Source organism: Triturus cristatus, chromosome 3_1, assembly GCF_964204655.1.
Source record: "Triturus cristatus chromosome 3_1, aTriCri1.1, whole genome shotgun sequence".
Taxonomy (NCBI): domain Eukaryota; kingdom Metazoa; phylum Chordata; class Amphibia; order Caudata; family Salamandridae; genus Triturus; species Triturus cristatus.
The window spans coordinates 527,749,998-527,774,624 of record NC_140583.1 but is presented as its reverse complement, the minus strand read 5'-3'; the positions used below and the strand labels follow the sequence as shown (position 1 = coordinate 527,774,624).

At 44.8% G+C, this 24,627-nt stretch overlaps 1 protein-coding gene across 2 annotated transcripts in view; it reads right to left on the bottom strand.

Annotated features, from left to right (window-relative positions):
* Positions 1–24,627, bottom strand: part of TICRR (TOPBP1 interacting checkpoint and replication regulator) — a 586,714-nt gene that overhangs the window by 491,883 nt on the left and 70,204 nt on the right. The window contains exons 3-5 of one of the 2 annotated variants that reach the window (XM_085644448.1): positions 21,384–21,625; positions 6,103–6,343; positions 5,830–5,974 (exon numbers count right to left, since the gene is read on the bottom strand). In XM_085644448.1, coding sequence (XP_085500574.1) covers positions 5,830–5,974; positions 6,103–6,343; positions 21,384–21,625 — 628 coding nt within the window. The remainder of the gene's footprint in view (positions 1–5,829; positions 5,975–6,102; positions 6,344–21,383; positions 21,626–24,627) is intronic. The other variant, XM_085644450.1, reaches the window with a different exon arrangement.

The following is a 24,627-nucleotide window of genomic DNA, read 5'->3' as shown; positions in this document are numbered from 1 at the left end:
CTCCATCTGGCGTGCTTTAAATCGAGGTGACAGTCTAAGAATGGGCAGACAGCTTCATTGCAAATGCTTGAATTTTATTATAGTGTATCGGGCGCCAGAAGCATCAACTATTATTATTCGGCGTTTAAAAAAAGGTAAAAATGGTTGCCCTGCAGCGTTTAGAAAGAACTATTGGCAATGCGGACAGACTGAATCCTGATGGAACCCCCACAGGGGTCCATGCTCTGTGACAAGAAATGCCGAAAGGCTCGGAAGCCCTTCAACGCCATGTCGCCTGCATCTAACATTTTTCACCTCCAGCACTTTCTTACATTCGTGTACCCTTTCCTAACATTCGAGCCGTCTCTACCTGGCTCTCTCGCTTCTGTCCAAATCATGCCATTTTCCCAGCATTCAGTTCGCTATCTCCTCCCTCCCCGGCATCAGTATTCTTACATCTATTCTGATTCTTTTGAAATGTAAATCATTAAAATACTTTATATTGGTGGGGCGCCTCTCGCAAATGAGGTGTTCAAAAGGTTGAAAAGCTTGCTAGGAAAATACGTGCCCGGTCTTCAAAGCCTGACACTGCTCTGTAGCCCACCTTCATTCTTGCTGTGACTTCATCTTCATCCTCACAATATGGATAGGAGAAGTGCTGTCCAGTTGATATTAGCATCTGATATTATGTTGTGGTGACGTGTGTGAAGACGGCGGTGGAAAGCGACGAGCTGAAATGAATTTTCAAAGTATCCACATCCACACAATGTGTAATCTTGGGCTAATCAGTTTGTCAACTCCCTCCTATCTCAATAACATTAGTAGCTCCAAGAAGCAGGACACAATATGGTGCTGGGAACTATATATGTACAATAGCACATTAGCTTACAGTGCATTGATATTGGGGTAAACTCTAGTGGGTATAAAATAAGTTCCTACTTTTATAAATGAGGCCCTTCGGTAATAAAAGGGATCCCATCGCCTGAGTGTTTATTTCCTATAGAGAGTGGTCAGCGGGTGATGTGCTCCCCAAGTGGAAGGGACCTCTGCTGGGGAGGAATTACAGTTCCGTGCAGCCAGCATCCCTGCGAGGGAGGGGCGGGAGCAGCACGTGCTCGTCATACAGCAGAAACAAGCGGATGACTCGAAACAAGTCATTCAAGAGCGGTGTCTACAGCGTCAGGGATGGGGGTGAGCAACACGGCTCGGAACACTGAGGGAGGCAGGGGATAAAAGCAGGGCGGGTGTAGGGGTTGCACGGGGAACAGCAGGGTGGAGATAATTCGGGTTGGGGTGGGAGCGATAGCATCAGGAAAAGAGGGGAAGAAAAGAGGGGAAGAGAAGGGGCAGGGTGTGAAGAAGAGTAAGCGTGATGTGGAAAAGGGTGGGCACGAGCGCCGGGAAAGAGAGGTGAGCAGAACAAGGTGGAACAGGAGGAGAGAAATTGTTGGGTGAAGAAGAGATGGGACAGGTTGCAAAACGGTCTGAGATGGAAGAGAATAGACACAGAACGTAGGGGAAGAGTGGAGTGGATGGGAAGAGTGGAGTGGATAGGAAGAGGAGCGCAATAACAGTAAGATGACACGAATGGTGAAGTTGAGGACAGAGTGATGGAAGGGGGAGGGGTGAAGAACAAATTAAGAGGTAAGAGGGAGCGGGTAAAATGAAGGCACTAGATGGGAGACAGCGGTGAAAAGTGGGGCCCAGAACGTGTTTAAGTGTGCCGGGTCCCGCCAGTGCTCAGCACCGACAGTAATAACCAGCATTGAAAATGTAATAGGTCTCGCGCCTTTCATTAAGTTAAAGCCATTTGCTTTGCTAATGGTATTGTATAGCAAAGCAAATGGCTTTAACTTAATGAAAGGCGAGACCTATTGCATTTTTAATGCTTGTTCTTTTTCTCACCTGGAGATTCTAGTATTAAATAGAGTCGGTGTTAAAAGGCATTTGAAAGGTATGCAAGAATGTGTGGTGCCTCGTTAAGTTCAGAGCGTAAAACAGCTTAATTGCTAGATTGTTTGGGGCCTGAAGGATGAGATGTTCGATCATCTCCTTGACCTTCCTGATCATGTTGCTGTGAATTTGAACAAGTACAAATTGTGTTTTAAAAAATTGGACAGCTATTATTTACCCACGGTCAGTACCATATTGGTGAGGTACCACTTTGGTCGTAGGGCACAAAGAAGTGGGAAATCTTCTGAAGATTAGGTCACGGATTTAAGGAAGCTAGCATCATCATGCACATTCTCAGAAGTGCTGAAGAAAGAATGAGAGACCAGTTCATGCTTGGTTGTAATATAGACAAGTGCAGGATGAAATGTCGTCAAAGGATGATCCTGCCCTGGAGGAGGTGCTGGTACCAGTGAAAAGAATTGAGCATTCTATGAAATGCATGGATGTTCTCAAAAAAGATTTGGGGCAAGAAATAAAAGTGATTAAAAACAATTCATGCAGAAGACAAAGCCAGCTATTGAAATGTACGAAAAAGAAAACCCGCAGTAGAAAATAAGTGTTTAAGATGTGGAAGTAAAAGTCACTTGCCTTTTTCTAAGGTTTGTCCAGCATTGTGCAAAAATTGTGGGAAAATGTGTCACTTCCAGAACAAATGCAAAAGAGGAATATGGGAAATAGCAAAGAGATTGATGTGATTAAAAGCATTAAAAGTGGAAGAAGGAAAACAAAAAAAAAAAAAAGAGACCAATAGGTGAAATTCAAGTCGAAGAGGAAACCACAAGAGTATGATTTGAGTCAGGTCCAAAAATTACTGATCTCAAAAGTATTTTCCCCCTAAAAACGACAAAGGAATGTCAAGCTACAAAAACCTGACATTAAGCTGTATGCTTATGGAGAGGAACCCATAAAATTGAAAAGGGTTTTTGTGGGTCTGGCTGAGTACAAAGGAGGATTTGGGATTTAAAAAACTCCAATAGGAGGATCCCAAAGTACTTCCATTTGTTACTGACAATTACTTCATTGACATTGACTTACATGAGCCTGCTAGCTCCTCAAAACAACTACACCCGCTTCTCAGACCAGACTAGAAACGGGAAATGATCTTGACTACCAATTAAATTAATAAACTAATTAAAAATAACACTATGAAAACATCGTTCTCAGTGAAAAGGAGCATGGCTTTGTGGCGACTTCAAAGCAACAAATGTGCCGTTTGATTTTTATCGAAGACCACTGGCAAACTAGCCAATAAATTAGATCCCTAGTATTGGCCACTTAACAGAACTACTTCCAGTATAGGTAAATTATATCAAATGCGGTTGTCCTTGTTGAAAATTCATTTGATTAACCAACACACACACACAAACAGCACATGATGATATGACTTTCATCAGGCCCAGCTCCTCCGCGGATATCTGTTCTAGATGCATACTTTGCTATAACAGAAAGCAGCATACACTGTTCGATGTAAAGCAGAACTTGGGGAGACACTGCAACACACCTTCTCTCTCACAATGTTAAAACACAGTTTAGAGATACATAATATTCTATTTCTACTATTACATCATCTGTGGTCTAAATTATTACAGGCCGCTTGTCATCCTTTCGACAAGAAAGGGACCCTACAGACTCTCATAATGGGCCCTCTGCATTTCCAATAAAGCAGCTCTCTTTGCCCATTATAACACTACTGATCGAGAAAGAAAATTGCAGATGGAAAGCATGAAACTTATATTTACTTTAAAACCAACAAATAAAAGACAAATTCTTCTATTCAGCTGATTCCAACATAATGTGGTTAAACCATGGAACAATTCTGTAGCACATCATGACCTTTTAATATTATGGTAACACCTCTCTCCTACATCAATGGGACCATGTCTACAGCTTGATCGCTGCATATTGTTTCTTTGGACTATGTCAGGCATGGCCCGACTTACCAATTAGCACAGGATCCACCTCAAATTCCATAATTCCATGTACTAGTTTAAAAGAGAAGCTATATTCCAAGACCAAATTCCTCATGTAGTGGGTGGCGTCTAGAATATGTTCATCTACTCATTGCTCAAATGACTGAAATGCTGCAGAGCAACATATCCCTCTAGCATTAGAGCTTCTGACATTCCCTGTTGACCAAACATACTGTGACCTCTTAGCATATTGATAAAGTGAACACATTAAAATCTTGTTGAACACAAAAATAAAGGCCTTTAACTTTGTCAGATGAACATTTCTCAGTACTATGTTTAACACCTTGAACACTACAGCTGTTGCTGCTGCCTTCAAAAATATAAGGACTGGATTGCTTACAGCATACAAGACTATTTGGTGTCTTTCCAAACTTTCATTGATCTCCAACTTCAGAAGTATTCATGGGAGTGGCTCATATCTTAATCAGTGCAAAAGTCATCCTTCTTGTTCGTCTTCAAAGATGACTTTGTTGTATCTAAATGAGAAGCAATGCAGCTACACAGAGCCTTCCATCTAGGGTGGATTTGCTTTCAAGTGTGCACAAAACACAGCACTCTAAGCTCTTAGGATCATCTTGCACCATTGGCAAGACCAATGATTCCATGTTATTATTGCTCTTCCAGAATTGTGTGAGAGCTTTTCAGGTGTGCCGATTTAATAGTCTAAGAACAACACTGTCTCTGTGAAAGCATTTCTTTAGGCAGCAATGAAAGAAAGATGAAAGGTGTGTTAAACATCAATTTAACTTTATTCTTTCCTTAGGGAAGCTAAATATCCTTCAAATGAACTCAGCATTGTGAATTACAGGAATAATTCAGTTAGACCTCTTTTCTGTTTTAAACCATGGGCAAACGATCAATGTAATATAGATATTCACTAATGATGCTTGCTTTCAATCCAAGAGTAGAATATATTGTCACAATTTTTGCTTTGTCTTTTTTCCTGCAATGTGCACCTTTCCACTTTTGTGTCATTGTTCCGGACTCCAAATTGTTTATTGATATTATCAACTGCTTTTATTTCACTATGAATTATATATACACAAATGTGCCGCTTATATTTAGCATATTATTACAGTGTGTCTTTTGTTAAAATATAGCCATATAGTATAGTGATGAGCTTAGGTGTTGGATTTGTTACAAGCATGGTCCTTCAGCAATTATGGGGACAATTGTCATGTTTGTCCTAGAAAACAGTACAGAGCACGTATCATAAACTCTCGGAGACAGAAAGGATCACATGTATAAATACAGGAAGCTTGTTTCTCCTTTAAGGACACTGGCAGCAAATAAAGTGGGCTCTCAGAGTACTTGGGTTTGCGAGCAAGAAGCAGCATGCCTTTACCAAACAGGTTAGCAACGATGTACAGTACCTCTCTCAATGGCAGAGTTTCAGGCGGCGGTGCTAATTCCAAATAACAGATTCAATAGGAAGAGGAAATAAATTATCACAAACATTGCCTCTTTTCACTTTATTTACATTCTGTTTATTTTTTGTGGTCATTGTAACTGGTATTTGCTAGAATAATTTTGCTTATGTTATTTACCAGTTTGTCTGGAAAGGGTGAAGAGAACCCAGAAAAAAATACATCCCTATAGCAGGTGTCCAGTGTCCCCCAACATGGATCCTTTCTCTGTATATTTGAAAGAGGTTCATGGAACAGCTTTTCGTGTTATCTGTACTGCTAAGGGAAAACTATGGAATGCGACCAAGATTAGCTGAGCAATGTGACAATCTAAAACATTGCCCACATAGCACCGAACTAGGAATATGTACGTGAATATAGGAAACCTAAGCAAAAGGTCGCAGATTGTAATGCAGTAAGAAAGAATGCTTTTCCCACGGACGAACAAGGTCCCCGATAACGACCTTTGTGCTCGGTACTGAGATTGCTACAGAAGCAGATGGGAATAACCGGTATATTACCTAAATGACTCCATTAAATCAGAACTTGCTCCACAGACGTTCGACAATGGATACCACCCTTCGACAATCGAATTACTCCAAGGGTTGGTTCGAGCAAGTTCTTGCTGTACCCAATCTGGAACTGGAACTGGAACTGGAACAGCTTCTGAAAGGAAAATGAAAATCCTTACATCACTACAAGGAAGAGGCAGTGAACGCAAGTAAAGATTTAAATATAAACTACAGTAGCCTGGCTGCTATTATTACAGATAAACGGCCAGTGCAAACACTTACCCGACTTTGGTTCATCATCCTCGTCGCCACTGTAAACATGGTTTAATACACTGGTCACAATATCGGGAAGATCAGAGTTAACATCTTCTGAAGAATCTGGCACTGACCCACTTGACAACATTTTCTCGAGTCCAACTATTTGCGCAGTGCTGATGAGAGTCAGAAGTGCAACACCATAAGAAACTGGTGAGAGTATGGCAGTGTTAGGCAATGTATCTTCACAAGTTGAGACATCAGTAACCTAGGACATAAAAATAGGCTTTCAAAATCCGTACACATGAATGCTAAAACAGGAAAGTTATTATAACAAATTAAGAGCGCACAAATCAAACGGAAAGCACATTTTTGTTCAAATTCCTTGCTTAGGGAACTTTGTGTAAATGTTTGTTAATTATTTATACAGCAGGTACAATGCCAGGAAGCCCTGCTTCATGGCGAATATTGTGTCGAACCTTAACAGTATGAACGGGGGGGGGGGGGGGGAGGGGGGGTTCCTATACAAAGGGCGTATTATTGGAGTTTATAAAAAGTGAGGGGGTCTTCCTTATTGGAAGTTATCGCCCTTACACCCACGTGGTCATCACCCATCATTATCGTTCTGAGCTCCACGTGGGGCCGGCACTGCAATGCCCCACGGCTAGGGCTGGGTGGAATTTGCGTAGCGCCACTACGCAGAATTTGGGAAAAAATGTGTGGAAAACTAGCGCACGTCCTCAGGACAGGGGTCCCTCGTGCCCGGGCAGGCTCGCCGATCTCCCCAGCCTGGCTAGGTTGAGCAGCAGGGACCAGCCCCGGGGCCTGGGTTTCGGTTAGGACCTGGGGTTTGGGAGCCCCCGTCCTGCGGCCTGCCAAGTGTTCATCTACCCGGGACAAGGGTCCCTGGTGCAGAGCCCCGGAGACCTGCAAGTGCAGGCGGGAGCCCTACCGCTATGGATCGGCTCGGGGCGGGCAGATGGGAGTCCTTTAGGTCCCGGCCATCTGGTCGCACCAATCCTGTCGGCCATCTGGTCGCACCAATCCCGTCGGCCATCTGGTCGTACGCAATCAAGATAACACTACATACTTCGGGAGGAAGGTCAAAAGCTATCAGTTGTCGCTGGTCAATCTCCACGCAAGTTGGCAGAGACTTAAGAGGTTCGGGTGAAGAACCCTACCCTGCTGCTGTGACAGAAGTTCCTCCCGAAGGGACAACCTGATCAGACGATCAATGCTCATTCGAAGAAGCTCTGCATACCAGACTCTGTGTGCCCAGTTTGGAGCCACAAGAATGACTTGGGCCCAGTCGTTCTTGATCTTTTTGAGAACTCTAGGCAGAAGTGGTATGGGTGGAAAGGTGTACAGGAGGCCTGAGCTCCACTCGCGATGAAAAGCGTCGCCAAGTGATCGTCGCATTGGAAGCCTCGGCCCGCTATACTGCTGGCATAGCACGTTCTCTTCGGAGATGAACAGATCTAACCAAGTCTAGCCCCACTGTTGAAAGAGACCTTGCACCACCTCCGACTGGAGACACCATTTGTGATCCGCTAGGCATCAACAACTGAGTTTGTCCACCCTGGCATCAAAGAACCTGCCAGGTGGTGAACCACCAGGGTCATGCCCTGCTAAGACAACCATATCCAGAAGTGTAGGGCCTATTGACAAATGGTCCACGACCCCAAACCTCCCTGTACCACATGGTGTTCATGTTGTCTGTGAACACTTGCACCAACTTTCCCTTGACAGAGGGAAGAAATGCTTTTAAAGCTAGTCTGATCACCCTAAGTTCCAACAAGTTGATGTGGTACCCTGACTCCGCCAGAGACCAGTGTCCTTTGATCTTCACCTCTGGCAGATGGCTGCCCTAGCTCAGGAGAGATGCATCTGTCACTACTATGAAATCCGGCTGGGGAAGAGAGAGGGGTCTGCCGCAGACCCAATCGCGAATGGTTAAACACCACTGCAGGTCTTTTGCAGTTCCCGCCGTGATCTGAACCATGTCTGAGAGATTCCCCTGATGCTGCACCTACTGGAACTTCAGGACCCACTGCTGAGTCCACGTACACCATCTGGCATGATTTACCAACAGGATGCAGCAGACCATGAGTCCCAGCAGCCTCAAAGTCCCTCTCACCGACATACAGGATAGAGGCTGAGACATCACTATCATAACCTGAATATCCTGGACTCACTGCTCGGGAGAATAAACCCGAAACTGCACTGAGTCCAGAATAGCTCTGATGAAACAGAGCGTCTGAGAAGGAGTCAGATTTGACTTTGGCACAATTATAGTGAACCCCAGCGAATGCAGGAGGTCCACTGTAGTATGGCGGTGGGAGACAACAGTCTGGGGTGAGGACGCCTTCAACAGCCAGTCGTCGAGGTAGGGGGAAGACTGAAACCCCTAACCAGCGCAGATGAGCCGCAACCTGCGCCATCACGTTGATGAACACCCGAGGGATGCTTGTAAGGTCAAAGAGTAGCACAGTGAACTGAAAGTGCTTGTGGCCTACCTTGTGCTGCAGCTAATGTCTGTGGGCCAGCAGAAGGAGGATGTGAAATACGCATCCTGCAAGTCCAAAGCTACCAGCCAGTCTCATTTGTCTGGGGCAGACAAGACCAGAGTCAACGTAAGCATTTTTAATTTCTTCATTTTGAGGAAGAGATTGACGGTCCGATGGTCTAGAATAGGATGTGAACCTTTGTTCTCTTTTGATATCACAAAAGTAGCTAGAGTAATAACCACTGCCTACTCCTGAAATCGAACCCTTCTCTATAGACCCCATGGCCAGGAGAGCTGTATCTTCCTCTCAGAGTAATAATAGATGATCCTCTGCCAGCCACTCTCGAGTTGGCAGTAAAGGAGGAGGAAAAGACAGAAAAGGTAGAGAGTAGTCATCCTGAATGATCTGTAAGTCCCAGGCTTCCGATGGTATGGGCCATCAGCGGGGGAGATTACGTTGAATTTTCCCTTCAACTGGACTGGCATAGTCTTGCAGGACCAACTAGGAAGGCTTGGAGGCTGCAGCTGCCGGGGCGTGGTTGGCAGATGATCTCTGGCTACCATTCCCAAAAGGCCAGAATGTACTACGTCCATGTCCTTGCACAACTTGGGAAGTCTGTGTAGGACGGTGGCTGGGATATGGCATACGTGGCTGAAAACCCCTTCCATTGCCACGCAAGGGGCAAAAGGCAGACTGGGAGCAAGGTGCAACAGAGGGGCCCAATGGCCTGGCCGTAGCCCGTGAATCCTTAAAGCGCTCCAGTGCAGAGTCTGCTGTCTGTCTAAAGAGACAGAGTCCCATTGAAGGGCATGTCCATAAGATTGGCCTTATCATTCCCAGAAATGTCAGATGTTCTTAGCCAGGCATGGCACCTTGAGGCCACTGTCGACAAAACCGCTCTACCCTGCTTGTCAGTCATTTCCAGACAGCACCCGATAGTGAACTTTTGCTGCATCTCTCCCATCTTTCACTGTTTGAGAGAGCACGGTCTGTTTTCCATAAGGTATGCGAGAAACAGCCCAATAGACATTCAGTGTTCACTGACAGCAACGCAAGGCTGCTGGAAGAAAATATGTTCTTCCCAAGTGCATCCAGCCTCTTGGATTACCTGTACGGGGGAGCGGAAGGGAAAGCACCATGGGATTTTGAAGCCTGAACTACCAAGCTCTCAGAGCGGGGTGTTGGCTGAGGAAACATTTATTACCCAGTGCAGGGCGATGGCAGTGTGCCATTGTCCTATTCACAGGATCCCCTGTGCTAGGCTTGGACAAAGTGACTAGAAGGACATCCGTAAGTGCCTCACTGAAGGGCGAAAGGGGTTCGGATGAGGAAGCCACAGGTGGAAGTACTTTGGTCAAGATATTAGTCTTGACCTGCGCCAAGGGCAGTTCCAGGTCAAGGACCTCTGCCACCATCTTCACCACCATATTATAAGATGCCCCCTCCTCGGTAGCCACAGTAGGCAGAGAGAGCATACCAGCATCTGGAGAGGTGTCCAGACCACTAGCCTCTACAAGCTATTCATACCAGTCCAATTCCTCACAAGCAGCGCCCAACTGGTGTTCTAAAGGCTCCAGAGGCCCCTCTTATTCTTCTCCTATGCCTGAAACCTCTTCAAAATGAACAAGCAACGACGCAGAATCTCTGGGCTCCCCTGGTGCTGGAGGAGACATCACAATTGCAGAAAACACCCCATGGCAACTATAGGTCTATAGCAACTTTCAGACCTAACAAAACATAAACATGATATTAGGGACTCTGTGTACACATGAATTCATTAAAAGTTCATTTATTTCATACAAAACTCTTTAAAATCATTCCGATACATATTTCAACAATTTCCAGGTTCAAACACATGACAACATCTCGACATAACTTACAAAATACAGAAAACAATATACAAACATTGATGTGGTGACAAAAATCAAGAAGGGATGGTAATGGTAGATTTTCAAAAAACACTGTACATCCAAGGAATAAACATTTAAATCAGGTGGCTAAAGGATGGATCTTCTACGCGAGTTTCGGCGTGCAGGACGCCTTCATCAGGAAAGCCACAGTGATTCCAAATGTAGACCGAAAAAAACTATTTTGCATAACGGATGGAAAAGTATCAAGTACAAGTTGTGATGAGCTAGATGTTCATGGCCAAATGATTCAGGGAGCTTGAGGATGCCCCGGTACACACAGTCAGGTGTAGGAGATTGTCCTGGGTCAACTGAATTGTCGTGTGTTAATGACCAGAGAATTAAGCTTCCAGAAGGTCCAAAAGTAGCAATGCTACAAGCCGGCAAAGGGTAGATGGCTCACGTGCGGACAGCTCAGGGAATTGTCCTACAGTATAGAATAGGTTGCTCTTCACAAGGTCAGTGAAGCCTTAATACATTGGATAGATGGGCAACCTTGCTCGCAAGTACAGTGTGGTTCCGGCATGGATAAACGGCTGCCAACGTGGCTAGAGGAGACATCGACAGACTTCAATATGAATCAGAGTTGTTGGTTATCAGAACGGGGCTAACACTTGCGGCAGAGGGAGCACCGTCTTTGGGACCGGCACCGGTGAAGGTCACGTTGGCACAACCTTTGCAGACCCAGATCCGGAATCGGATCCCCGAGACACCACCAGTGCAGAGGTTGGAGTAGTCGGCGTGGAGCCTGATGGGGTCTCCCCCGAAGGCGCTCTGGAGGGTCGGCCCGCATAAATACGCGGCGCATGGCCTCATAATATTCTTTAATGTGAGCGGAAGTCGCACCGGGTCCTGGAAATGGTGGGAGTGGAGGAGAAGGACCCGGCAACGATTCCGCGGAAACGTGCCTGGGGCGTCGATCCTCCCCACACTTCTCATTTACAGACAACAGACTTCTTATGCATCTTCTCAGAGTGTCCCAAGAACCTCATGTGCGACAAAGAGGACTTGGGGCTCCTGGACAGTCCCACGACCCTTTCTTCCTCAATCATGACATCCAAGGAGTCTTGCTTGATGGCGTTGGCTGCCGGGCTGCAAGAAGCTTCATGGATCCTTCCCTCAAGGCCTTCGGTGCCATGGCACAGTAGTTTGAGCACGACTTTGGATGGGGGGGGGGAGGGTGGTAACCAACATGGGATGGTGACAGGCACCACACACTCGTCTAGAGGTCATTCCTCAACACATAAGAAACAATCTCTTGACAATACGCAGAAAAATGTCTGTCAAAAAGAGACAGAGGAGTAGCTCTTCCCTGGATCAGGGCTAACTGGAGTGGGAAGAAAAGAACATACATGTGCGTGCCTGGGTTGCGCCTATATAGGTTACTGTCACAACAGAGGTCAACGACACCAGCATTGCCAAATGGAGCCACCTGGCAGCACACAGGATTACTGCTCATGTAAAGGTTTTTAGATCCTATCTTAGAGCTATCAACTCATGATCATGATCTGTGATTTTGTTTCTCACCCAAAGAATTGTGGCCCGACTCCACTTTTTTTGACATCCCTCTTGACCTTGAGACTACTACCATACCGTGGGTCGCCTTAAGACCAAAGACTATGTTAGATTGTACTGAGTGATCCACTGGTGATCACGGTCTGGCTCAAGACTACCTAAATAATCATAAGTTTGGTTTCTGTTCACAATATTAAACAAACAGTGCTGGTCCCCTGTCCAGGCTGCAGAGACATATGCATCTTACAGATTGTACGTGGCTTTGATATCGGATAACTTCGGAAAATACCAACATGTTGAAAAAAAATCTCAACTTCTTCAAAAGAAGTTCTTTTTTTTTTTTTAATGCTAGGAAAGACTCCACAAATACAGATCGATTAGAATAAATGCAAAAAATAAATAAACTGGCGTCACTTGCGCACCCAACCCCTTTTATGTTGGTAGACAATAAATTTACGAATTAGTCATGAGTGCCATTTGACCAATCTTCACAAAACTTTTCTTGAAAGTTTCATGGTGATCTGCCAAGCAAAAGCAAAGAAAAAAAGGAGGGCCCCAAATCCTAATTTCTCCATGCAATTTGCATAGGGATTTATGAAGAGTGCTACAGTCCAAATGGCTTATTACACCAAATTACACCAAATCTTTGCAGAATGCTTGCTCACCATGCACTGATTATTACCTCACATATTACTTCACTTATGAGACATTGAACAACATCACTGGTCACATCTAAAATTACTTTTTTTGATGACAACACTGTACATGGGGAGGCGCGAGTTATGGTAAATTGAAAAAACAGGAGAATTTCAGGGTTTTTTTCCGGTTAAAATATTATGTATAAACTGACATTCTTACCCAACTATCATAACGCTTTAACCTTTATTTATTTTTTTAGAGACTTTGAGGGTTTTCTAAACGCAAAGAAAGATTTATTTATACACACACATCTCATACACACATGCACACACAAATACATGCATAGATATACATACAATAGGGAATTGTAATCTTGCCTGGTGCTAAACTCTCAGATTACCAGTTACCTTCCGGTGAAAAGCTTCATGTACCCAAAAACAAGATATAACGAACTGTGATTATTTCAAAGAAATTTCTTTTGTCAAAGATGAATCTTCGATTCGAAGAATGAATTTTCATTGTCACAGTTCAATGTCCTATTTTTGACATGGTTCTTCATACAAAAAAAATACATGACAACCATCCTTCAGGTTACCTGATAACAGCCAACACCGGTTCTACGAATAATAATTTCTTCAGGACTCAAAAATCAGAATCTGAAATAATAGTCATTGTGCTCAATAATTTGATCTTTGAATTTAAGATATCTCACTTAAGAAAGCAAGGAGAACTATATTGAGTGCTTTATTACTCCCTTTATTAGGTTATCACGCTATTCAAAGCCCTTCTCTTTGCCTAGCGTGGACTGGCTGCAGACCAGCCTGTATGCTACTAACCCACCATATAGTCATGCCCCCCCCCGTTTTATTAAAATACATTTAAAAAAAGGGGGTGGGTTCTAATCTTGCAAGAGGACGCGCTAGCTCTCATGAGAGTCCCACAGATCAATACTCCTCTTGTCCTGCAATGGCAGACGAAACATTTCTCTCCATGTTGCAACCAGCCAATCAGAGTGCACGCTCCCACAGGAGCTTCTCACTTCCAAGTGAGCCAGGTGCTAACAGGAAAAAAAAGCCCGTTAGGGCAATATGACTGTTCTATAATTTGAAGTTGCATGCCTGTGGGATTCCTGCGAGAGTCTGCGAGCCCAACTGTCCAGATATCTTTACATTTTGAACCTTAATTTTCTTTAAAACTTCTGATCGGATTTACACCAAATAAACAAAATATTAAAAAGCACACTTTAACCAAATTTGGCAGAAAGCTAGATCTTTGACACAGTCCATTCAGTACATCTCGAGTTAGTTGCATTTAAAATTCAGTATGGAAATTACATTGTGAAAGGACCCTTTCTTCCCCCTTTTTTGCCTTGGCCCTTGCTTGATGTATCACCTTGAAACTTTCAAGGAAGGAGCGGAGGTGAATTAACATTTTTCTGCAAGGTGTTGTGAAGATTTGTCAAATGCCGTCAAAGTTATTAGCAAACCAAAAATATCAATTTCCCACAGTAACTAGGTCTAAAAATCCCAAAAATTGTTCTAGTCCTGCAGGACTAGTACCCTGAAAAATCTCCTCGACCTAACTGCAACCTACTTGACATCCGCCTCTGAAAGCGGAGCAAATCTGACAAGATAACAAGATTTAAAGGCATCTTTATTGCTCGCAGCGGTAGGACTTTGGTGTTTCGAACTGGGCATTGTGGAAGTGTAGGGACTGCGAGGACCAGCAGCCTACGAACAGCCTCAGCTGTGTCCTCTTCCCGGATCCCGCCTCCTGCCTGCAGCCTCATTACCGCTCGCGGCCCCCGCTTCGCGGGAGCCGCTCGCAGCGGTAGGACTTTGGTGTTTCCAACTGGGCATTGTGGAAGTGTAGGGACTGCGAGGACCAGCAGCCTACGAACAGCCTCAGCTGTATCCTCTTCCTGGATCCCGCCCCCTGCCTGCAGCCTCATTACCGTTCGCGGCCCCCGCTTCGCGGGAGCCGCTCGCAGCGGTAGCACTTTGGTGTTTCGAACTGGGCATTGTGGAAGTGTAGGGACTGCGAGAAACAGCAGCCTACGAACAGCCTCAGCCGTGTCCTCTTCCCGGATCCCGCCCCCTGCCTGCAGCCTCATTACCGCTCGCAGCCCCCACTTCGCGGGCGCCGCTCGCAGCGGTAGGACATTGGTGTTTCGAACTGGGCATTGTGGAAGTGTAGGGACTGCGAGGACCAGCAGCCTACGAACAGCCTCAGCTGTGTCCTCTTCCCGGATCCCACCCCCTGCCCCCCATAGGTATATAGGCGTTTCCCATTCCCGCCTTGCGGAACGCACGCGGGCGCGCGCCGGGCGAAGCCCGGGCCAAGGGCGGGCCCATTGTAGCCCGTTCGAGATCGTGGGAGGCCAGACCGGGCCCCCCCTCTAACCTCTTAAGCAACAGGACTCTATTATAAACTGTACGTATGTTGGATCTTTTTTATTCGCACAGATTACATCCTCACCTGTAATAGTTATTATTTTGGACTTAGACTTCCCTTTGAAGCTGGCAATATGACAACACGAGGAAGTAGAAGTAAAACAGCGGCAGGGGAGGTCCAGCTTATAGGCCCTTTAGATAACTTCATCATCAGGGCAAATTCCTTCATAGATCAAAGTATCTCCCTTATGGAACGCAGAGTGTCCCAAGATCTAGCTTTAGCAAAAAGATCTTCTATGGGACACCTAGCCACCGCGAAAACACCTGAGCGGACTAGGGAGTCCGGACTGATTGAAGTTCGCGCCGATATCCATAGCCTACCAAATGTTGTGGATTTATCGGCCTCACAACTGCTATCCGATTCTGAACTAAGTTCTGAATTGGAAAAGACCCCAGAACTAGTCTTACCAATTATACCAGAGGAAAGTAGACAGTGGAGAGGAAGGAGGGAGGGTGCAGTCCGGAAAAAAGGGGAAAACCGAAAACACCTAAGGTTAACAAGATACGGGAGTTACCCGAAAATCAAAGGGAGAAGGTAGATCAAATTGTAGAAAGAGGGAGAAAAAAAACAGGTACATTGCCCTCCCAAACCCAATCCTGAATGAGACCCTTGCACCTATTAGAGCAGAGATACCGGACGATCTACCAGGGGGAAGCGAGATAAAAGAGGTCGATAGCCAACTTCTGACAAGATTGGCAGACCTATTTAACCTCTACTTCTTTCAAGTAGAAGCCAGATTACTGCAAATCGAAAAACAGTTAACTGAATTGACGGTCATCTTAAAAAATCCACCAAATGGGGACCCAAAGACTGGGGGAAATAAACCGATCACTAACAAATTAACAGGGCAACAAGTTAAAAAAAACCATCATCTGCAGGGTCAATACCAAAACCGAATCCACCTATAGTAATACAAAAGAAAATTGCAGAGAAGACTGTAGAACCAACCCCATTGATTAGGCCGGAACATATTATTCCGAAAACTCCGGTTTTAAATCCTAACAGAGATTGGAACAGGGGAGCCGTTGATGGCAGATTTGCAGTTAATTTGCCTCCTGAGGCCAGTCCTTTTGTGGTTGTGATGACTGGTGTACCGGAGGTGGCAAATCGGGTAGCAGAACCAAGCTGGTCATTAAAAAATAAGGTCCAACATTGGCTGAATATAAACCGTCCTTTACCACCTACGTGGTCGAGTAAGATTCTAATGGTACGCAGGGCTCCCTGGGTGGGGCACGGAAAGAAATCTATTCAGGGAGACTGCGTCTTGATTAATTTCGATGATCCACGCACAGTTGACTATATTTGCTCATGGGGTTCTCCTGAGATGAATGAAGGCATAGGAACAAAACGTCTCTCCTTCTTCTATCCTCCCAGGAGTCGTATCAGCCCAGTTGACGAGGGGAACTGGCATATAGTGGGCCCCCGATATCTGGGTGGTGAATGGGAGGAGTGGGGAGGAAATCATGCCAGGAACCAAGTAAGAGAAGTAGCTCACACGGACTATTGGAGAGGCGTCCCGACTGCAAACAGATACAGCGGCCTGGAAATGGTCGACTGACCAAGGTGCCCTCGGTGGTAAATGGGGAGGAATTAGATCCTTCTCCCCTACTGGGTGGCACTTTGGCGGGAAACAGGGAGGAAATAGACCTCTCTCCCCTACTGGGCGACACCTTGGTGCGATATGGGGAGTAAATAGACCCTGGGTCCCTAGCGGGTGGTACTGTAACAAAAACACTCCCAAGCGCTAAATGTCATCTTCTGGAACATTGCGGGTCTCCGTCCTAAGGTCGAAGACGGCACTGCCCTGAGTTTCCTGGAGATGTACAAAGTAATTTGCCTTCAGGAGACATGGTCTACGACTGAACTCCACCTTCTAGGATACAAAACTTATTTTTCCCCAGCCCTAGCAGGCATCATGGGCAGGCCCAAAGGGGGACTGACTATTTTTATAGCCAACACAATAAAAGGAATGAAAACTTTCGTAGTGCAGCTGAATGTAAATTTTCAGCTTCTCTGTCTTTCCTTTAGCAATAAAGAGATTATCTTATTGCTTTACTTCTATAATAACCTAGCGGAAGGGCAGGTTCTAAAGGTTTTGTCGACCGTGCATGATAAACTCTCCCAGCAGACAAAGGATTATGGAGAAATGGGCCATGCAAGTATTGTATGGGGGGGGGGGACTTCAACCTGCATCCTTGCCCACAGAGTAGTAATAACATCTGTGGGCTGGTGGATGAACATGAGGGTCCTATCGTCCATTTCAATCACTCCAGGCTAGGTTCGTACATGAACGAAGTCCTGTCAGCATTGGATCTTATGATAGTAAATAAACTGGAACCAACTTTAGACCGGTTCCAACCAACATACCTGGGGAGGGGGTATGAAACAACAGTTGACTATGTTTTAATATCACACATCCTGGCAAGTAGAGTCAGACATTTTGATGTACTAGTCAATGCACTAAGTGACCACTCGGCCCTGCTCTTAGAACTCCATTTAAACCTTACACACTCTTCTCCACAGACTATAGCTACCGCTCTAAGCCAGAACACCCTACATCTAGACAGAATAAATGGTTACTCTATAAAATGGGAGAAGCTAGACCCTGGACAAATCACCGAAAAAGTAATTAGAGCAGCCTATCCATACATTATTAGTTGCCTAGACTTAGAAGATAGAGGAGGAAGTTCTAAGTAACTTTGCGGTAATTCTTGAAAAAATAAGTGAAACACTGACAGCAAAGTCTAAAAGAGATCAACTTAGGAAGGTAGGATGGATTAATCATAGCTGCACGGCAGCAAATAACAAATTAAGAGCAGCACTAAATAAATCCAACAGAGACCGACAGGAAATTAGTATGCTCAGAAAGGAGAATAACATTGCACGGAAGAAGAGCAAGGGCGAACTAAAACAATCACTCTGGGACCAACTCTATAAAAGCTCCCTAGAGAAAAACAGCGAGGCCTTCTGGAGAGTGGTAAAATCTCCATTCCTGGTTGATGATACAAACCTCCCAAAAATAGAAGTAGCAATTGAGGAATCAGCTTGGGTGGCCCACTTCTCGAAAATATTTCAGAAAGGCCCAGCACAAATGGGGACTGAGGTATCTCACACTAGCAGCTCCCCTTCGGTCTCATATCCTATCCCGTTAGAATTCGATATTCCGGAAGTCCTTCGTGCATTAAAAGCGAGTAAGAATGAGAAGGCTCCGGGACCTGATGGGGTGCCTATGGACCTGTTTAAGTATAATACAGATCTCTGGGCCCCAATATTGACCAGGGTGTTCATGGCCGTAACAGAGAAGGGCCTGCTGGAATCCTGGACTAGATCCATCATGGTGCCTATATTTAAAAAAGGAGATCGGCAAGAGGTATCCTGCTATCGCCCAATCTCACTGCTGGATTCGCTGGGCAAGGTTGTGGGTAGAGTAGTGCTCGAGCGATCTCCAATTCGGATTCCGGGAGGGCTTTGGCACAATAGAACAGGCCCTGAATCTATCAATGATGGTGAGCAAATACGTATACGCAAAACGGGGCAAGCTATACATGGTCTATGTAGACCTGTCCGCTGCCTTTGATTGAGTTTCCCATGTTAAGCTCTGGTCAGTTTTGTCACAATTAGGAGTCGACGCCCCCCTCGTAGATTTTTTGAGGGAGCTATATTCCAAGGCATCCGCGAGGGTACAATTCGGTGTAAAAGGCAAATTGTCTGCGTCGTTTGGAGTAGAGCGTGGGGTTCGCCAAGGTTGTGTCTTGGCCCCCTTTCTCTTCTCACTGTATACAAATGGTCTGGAGGTGGAGATGTTGAGGGGGGGCCAGGATCTTCCGCAGGAAAAAAAAACGTTCAATCCCTGCTCTGCTCTACGCAGACGATGCCGTGATACTGGCTCGTACCCCACGCGAACTACAGAAGGCTTTGGATAGGTATGCAGACTTTATGGGGAGCCTTGATTTACATATAAACATAAAAAAGACATATGTAATGGCAGCAGGTACAGTGAAAAAACGGGTCAAAGATATATTTCTCAGTAAACAAAAACTTGAAGTTACGGCCCATTATCCCTATTTAGGCATCATGATAGACGACAAGTTGAATTGGAAAGCCGCAGTTGAGGCACAAAAACATTCTTTCATGAGAGCTATTGCTGCACTTATAAGTTTCTCCCAAAGGTTGGGTAAAAGGTCCCCGGTAGAACTGTTAAAAATCTATAGTGCTAAATGCCAGGAAATAGCCCTGTACGGGGCGGGAGTATGGGGGCACGCTGACACAGCCCTGCAGGTGGCAGAAAATACGTTTTTAAAGTTCCTTTTAGTGGCACCCAAACGCATTTCCACATTAGCATGTCACATGGAACTGGGGATCCCGTATTTAGGGGACTTGGTAAAAATTCAACCACTTCTTCTTTGGCGACGAATATGGATCTCTGAAAAGAACCTATTAACTAAACAAATCTTGACAGACTGTATGTTACTAGATTACTCAGTGAAAATTAGTTGGCTCCTCTATGTGCGAAACTTTCTAACTGACTTAGGGTTAGAGTCTTACTATACATCACCTGAGACAATCTGAGATCTCAAGGAAGGATCTGAAAGCAAGGGCATTGAGCCATTTAGCAATGTTAAGGCTCACGAATGAAGCAATGAAAGCTTCTGCCCAACACGTAATCACGGTTCAGACCACCTTGCAAATTCGGCCTTACCTGACACTTGATCTCAAAGTTTTTGAGAGACTTCTTTTGACGAGATTCAGGTTGAATCTTTTCCATTGATTAGTCGCTTTTCCTGTAAGAAACAGTTGGGACCCAATCCTTTCGCCATGCCCCTGCGATGAAATATCAGAACAGACGACTATACACACTGTCCTGTTCTGTAAGTTCTATCATGGTCATCGCAAACTCTGGTTATTACCTCTGTTGAAATTCTGGGGCTTTAGGCGTTGTCGCCCGGCTATGTTACGACTCCAGTTTCTAGATTCTGAATGTATATGCTATCATGTCGTCAATTTCTTAAAATGCATTTTTAAACATAGAACAAATTTGTGAAAAGTCTTTTATTTGTGAACTGGATGACTTTCTTTTCTTTTACGTATAGATAGTGACGACAAATGCTAGTATGGAACTGCTTTTTTTGTGAGAATATGTTTTTAACTGATATATTGCTTTTATGGTTTTTCTATTTTGTGAAACCGAATAAAGAAAGAAAGTAAAAGTAAAAGTATTGCTCATTAACTTTGTGAGCAATAAAATTGCCTTTAAATCTTGTTAGCGTCACATTTGCTACCTTTTCACAGACGGATGACAAAAGTTATTTTGTCTTCCTACTCGCCAGAAAGGGCGAGTAGGACGTAAAAACAGCTCGACCTCGTTAGATTTAGCTCGCATATGCGAGCGGTCGAGTGGATTTTCCGAGCCCTTATATATTTATATTCTTGCAAAGTGGTGCCGAACTGAATTCTACTGGATAAATCATGGATCAACTTCACGTTGAGGAAATTAACTTTACAGTGTAGCACCATTCAAAAATTACATTATAAATACTATGTGCTCTGAACTTTCAATGAAAGCAAACTGGTATTGAGAATAATGTGTGAAATTCAAGAACTTTAAAACACGGTGAAACCCTCCAGTGACAGTTTAAAGATTTTCTGGATAGAGAGCTAATATTCTCTGAACCATTTCTGCTTCATTTTACCTTGGTACAGGAGAATGTTTTTCTTCCGACAAATAAGATGCTTGTATCAAATGTATATTGTAATTTAATTTAATAAAGAAGCATTGGCAAAAGCCAAGAGGTCTAGCTTTGGCAAGCCTGCACTTATTTATATTTATTTGGAAAGAAATATAAAGAAAAGAGGTCTAAATGAAGCGTTCACATTTGCAAAAAACAAATATACTAACAAGTAAAATAATAAAAACATTATAAACCGAGTCTAGCCTACCAACCAAAGCACTGAATTGAACTAGTTTCCAAATGGATGTGCCCATCTACAAGAGCACAATTTCCTCACTCGCAGTAGAGAGCGCCAGTGTCTTAAGTCAGCTGACCCATTACCTAATGATGTAGGCTGTGGTGGCAGTAGCTAAGTGTTGAATGAGACGCGGAGACAAATGAATTAAGCAAGCCCATCGAAAGTTAACCATATTTAAGACTGTTTGGGAACACATGTGGCGAGAAAAATAGCTAAAGCTGTATCTAGGCCAGACCTTAAAAACCCTGTTGTTACACGTTTTGATATTAAATGACATCACTTTGACAATTGTTGAAAACGTATTACGAACCAAATTTACCATATGCAAATGGTCATCAGAGAGTTTTTGTAAAATGTGTAGAAATAGACCTCCAACTTCAAAATCGTGTAGATTAGAATGTCGTAGCACCCAGCTGTCTGTTTTCAACGTGCACGTATCTTGCAAATTCCAATCCTTAACGGTTCCCTTCAAAGTAATGGTCACTGGATGCTGCAGAAAGCGCTGGTTCATTGATACAGGTTCCAAGACAACTGTAGAATAATTCCACTGTCCTGGCATGCCTAACGTACAAAATAGACAACAGGTTTTAGTAAAACAGAAGGTTTAAGGTTTTTTTCCCCCCACTTTACTTTTACTAAGTCAGACCAGCAATGCATGATTTAAAGTTAAATTGAATAATTAAACAAAGACTTAACCACTTAGTCGGCAAGGACTTTCACACCCCACCAACTTCAATCAATACATATTTAACTTTAATTCTCGCCCACATCTTTTGTTTAACAAAAAGCAAGACCCAGTCCCACGTCCATTTATGAAACAAAACTAAGATCGTAAATTTGCCTCGCGTAGTTAGTTTAAAAAGTTATCTGCACATGGATGGGAAAAAAGGGAGTAAAGTATCACAGAAACCACGAAGCATACGCATCTTAAATCGCCCAGATAATTATCTGATAATAGGTTTTTAATTGCGTTATATTTTTAGCACAGTGAAAAAGAGCAAAAAGTGCACAAATTACTTTTTAAAATATAAGTTGCCTAACGACAATAACATAGATGTCCCCATTAAGTACAGTTTTGTCATGCAGCACAAATGAGGGGTACATCAATAAGATGAATCCCATGCGAAAAAAGTATTACCTGAAGTAGAACAGGTTACTTATGTTTGATAACGCTCTATCTGGTGGATAATCCAACCATAGATTTGTCACCCTAGGCACCAGACTGGACCAGAAAAACCTTTCTGCAGCAATGCTCTAGTGTGCTGCAAGGCGGTGCCAGACAGCTCGGTGTTAATTCTGTACCACTCTGGAAGTGACGGAGCATAGCGGCATACAATCAAAACTCCTGTGCACGGACATCATTTTCTTATTCTTCCTTTTCTGTAACCTCAGGCGCGACGTGCTAACAAATGTTGCTATTAGTGTACTGAATACTAACATTAGGACCTTTGTAAATGTTAAGAAAGACCATTCCACAGACTGGAGAGGTGGGAGGGCAGTGAGGTATCTGCGGTGAGATAGAGTAAGGGCTTCATTAAATGGGAGCAATGGTTCTGTGGGGGCAACTCCCGGCTGAAGCTCCTACTGCTACGGAGGGTAGGGTAAGGTCAGGACATCAGCCAACCTTTTGCACCACCACTGCAAATGAGGCACCCTCCACTATAGCCAAGGTAGGGGTAGAGATCAGGCCAGTGTCTGGGGAGGTGACCAGTTCACTGATATATGCAGACCCTCATTCCAGGTGTCCGTGGGCTCTTCCAATATTTGATAAAAATAAGGGTCGCAGAACCCTCCCACTCATCACCCATTCCAGGCCTGTCATAGTAATAAGGCCCTGCCTCCGATATAGGGAGTCGACGACAGAGTTGGATGAGGGCGGTCCGACTCCATATTGGAGTAGGGAATGATTAGGGCAGCACCATCGATAAGTATTGATGGAGTCAGCGCTGTAGAGGGCACAGGGGAAGATCGAGGTCATTCGACTAGCACCGCTCTGGATTAGTCAATAGATCCCAGGGGTCCAACTGGGGGTCAGAGGTATGACCAGTCAGCGGAACAATAGTTGGGGCCCCTACTGGACAGGTGGGGCCTGAGAACAATCCAGAGAGGTCGGTCCACCAAACGATGAGGTGCAGGGCCTCATAGAATTCCTTACATTAGGGGTCTCTGCCTCCCTGAAATTGAGGGAGGCACAGAGAGGACACAGATGCAGGCTCAATCATGAGAGTGCGGACATCCGTGCGACTCTTCCTTAGAGTTGCGCGGCGCAGTCGAAGACCCCTTTTACTACTTCTTTTTGTGCTTACCCGACAACTTGGAGTGGGATGACGATCGCCAGGCATGACTTCAAAAACGATCTTGAGACGTTACTCGCGACATACAAATGGAGCATCTTGGAGTCATTAGACGCCGGGCAGCACGGAACTTGAGAGATAGCTCCTCAGCGCTTTAGGATGTATGGGGCAGCAATCCCTGTATGTCTTGGTGTTGTGATCACGCTACCACCACCAGTGGTAAACCAACTACTGGTCTGTCACCAGTATCTCCTGTGATAGGCGCCGCATGGTCTAAAACCTGCCTGTCTAGTGGACATCTTGCACACCAGGAGATTAAATCCCAACATTTCTTCACCAAAAGGTTGAAAAAAGGCCAGTCAAAAGGTGACTGGGTGGCTCTCTCTAGATATGCGCTGACTGGCACGGAAAGTAAAGAGGTAGCGCCTATGTAGGCACCGTACACGTCACTTCTGGCGTGGACGGCGGTACACGGAGCCAAACTACACCACCTACCGGGACACAGGGGTACCGCTTATTAAAATATATGCTGGAAAATTGATAAAGTTGGACGCCTGGGGACTATTCTAAGGTGAGAAATCTGGGGCTATAAGTCCCGATCAAAGCTACTGTATTTAAAATCTACTGTATCTTAAATCTACTGTATCTTCAATAAACTATCTTAAATCTACTGAATCTTAAATCTACTGAATCTTAAATCTACTGAATCTTAAATCTACTGAATCTTAAATCTACTGAATTTTAAATCTACTGAATCTTAAATCTACTATATCTTAACCCCTTCTATGCTCATGACGGAGCGGTTTCATCATGAGCCACAGTGGGCGTGTGCTCATGACGGAACCGCTACGTCATGGCCCTCCCCCCATGGGCAGCCCATCTAGCCCCCACAAAGGGGGATGGGAGCGGAAGAGTTTCCACTGCCACCCCGACCCCAACCCCGGCAATCCCATGATGACAGCACACGCCAACGTCATCAGGAACAGCCGGACGTGCTGGAAGCCATTTGCTTCCAGGCATCCAGCAGGAAGCAGGTAAGTTTCTTTGCTCCGGAGGGGGCAGGGGGGTGGAGCGCTGGCAAATTGGGGTGCATTTTCGGCATCGAGGGAGAGGAAAGAGGGGTACATCAATAAGATGAATCCTAATGTCCTAATGTCTTTTTGCAGGGCAGTCCTACTGCACGATCGCGCATGGTGTCGCGATCGTGCAGCAGGAATGCCCCTACTAGGCACCAGGGATTTATTTTTTATTCAAAGAAGAGACCCTTCT